Below are 1,160 nucleotides of genomic sequence, written 5' to 3' on the forward strand. Positions count from 1 at the left end.
GTGTGTGTGTGTGAGAGAGAGTGTGTGTGTGTGTTGATGTTACCGTGCTTCTGCCCACTTGATGTCCATTGGGCTCGAGGTCGACGCCCTGCAGGAACTGTCTGATTCCCGTCTGAGAGGTGTGAAAGCCCGCCGGTAACAGCACACGGAAATGATGGGCAAAATCCTGAAGAAACACATCAGGAATTCAGGAAAGTGGTTCATGTGTCAGTGTTTCCTATGAAATCAGTTTTATTTTTTCCCAAATTCTTTATTTTTTCTATTTAATTTATCTGAATTTTATTTTACTTATTCTTAAGTTAAATTTTAGTAATCAAAAACCATGTCTAATTAATTTAAATCATAAAAATACACAATTTAACAACAATTTACTGAACGTTTTAGAAAATTTTTATTTTAGGGCCCTATTAAATATGTAAAAAAAAAAAAAAAAACACAATTCCCAATTTTTTTTTTTTTTGGATTCTGTTTTAATGCTTTAATGACATTTTTGTAATCAAAAAGCATGTATAATTAACTGAAATCATGAAACTTTCACAATTTAATATATTATTAAAATTTTTACAATAAAGGGCCCTATGATTGATTGATTAATTAATTGATTGATTTTTCAGAATTTTTGTGTTGTCTGTTTTAATTTTCTATAATATATAACTTTATACAAGTTTATATTATTATCAAAAAGGTCATATTAATTGATGTGAAGTAATTGTAACGGTAGTATTATAGTTGAGTTTGTCACCTGGAAGCTGTATTTGACGCTGTATCCGGAGCGCCGTATCCGCACCGTCTCCAGCATGCCGCTGTAACGTAACTGTCTCAACACCAGCACGTCGCTGAAACGCAGAGGAAGCTACGAAAGAAAGACGGGACTCAAACGCACGTCTAAATCCAGTAACGCAGAAACAGAAACGTGACTCATTACGAACCTTTTCCGCATTAGAGCGGATGCATTTCACAAAGTACGGCTCCGACTGTCCCAGAGTCTCCATCAGCTTATTCAGAGACACCTGCATCACACACAGGACAGGATTTCAGCTTATCATCTTATGTATTTTGTAAAAAGTACACTTTAAGTAATTTTTGCATTTTTAAAATGTATACAATTTTTAAACAATTACTGTATATATTTCAAAATATATATATTTTTTTAATCATTA

At 33.1% G+C, this 1,160-nt stretch overlaps 1 protein-coding gene across 1 annotated transcript in view; it reads right to left on the minus strand.

Moving 5' to 3' along the window:
- myo9ab (myosin IXAb) overlaps window positions 1-1,160 on the minus strand; it is a 133,205-nt gene that overhangs the window by 47,752 nt on the left and 84,293 nt on the right. The window contains exons 20-22 of the mRNA XM_016494739.1: window positions 930-1,010; window positions 743-853; window positions 44-166 (exon numbers count right to left, since the gene is read on the minus strand). Coding sequence (XP_016350225.1) covers window positions 44-166; window positions 743-853; window positions 930-1,010 — 315 coding nt within the window. The remainder of the gene's footprint in view (window positions 1-43; window positions 167-742; window positions 854-929; window positions 1,011-1,160) is intronic.

The sequence above is a fragment of the Sinocyclocheilus anshuiensis genome, unplaced genomic scaffold (genome assembly GCF_001515605.1).
Source record: "Sinocyclocheilus anshuiensis isolate Anshui unplaced genomic scaffold, SAMN03320099.WGS_v1.1 scaffold923, whole genome shotgun sequence".
Classification (NCBI taxonomy): domain Eukaryota; kingdom Metazoa; phylum Chordata; class Actinopteri; order Cypriniformes; family Cyprinidae; genus Sinocyclocheilus; species Sinocyclocheilus anshuiensis.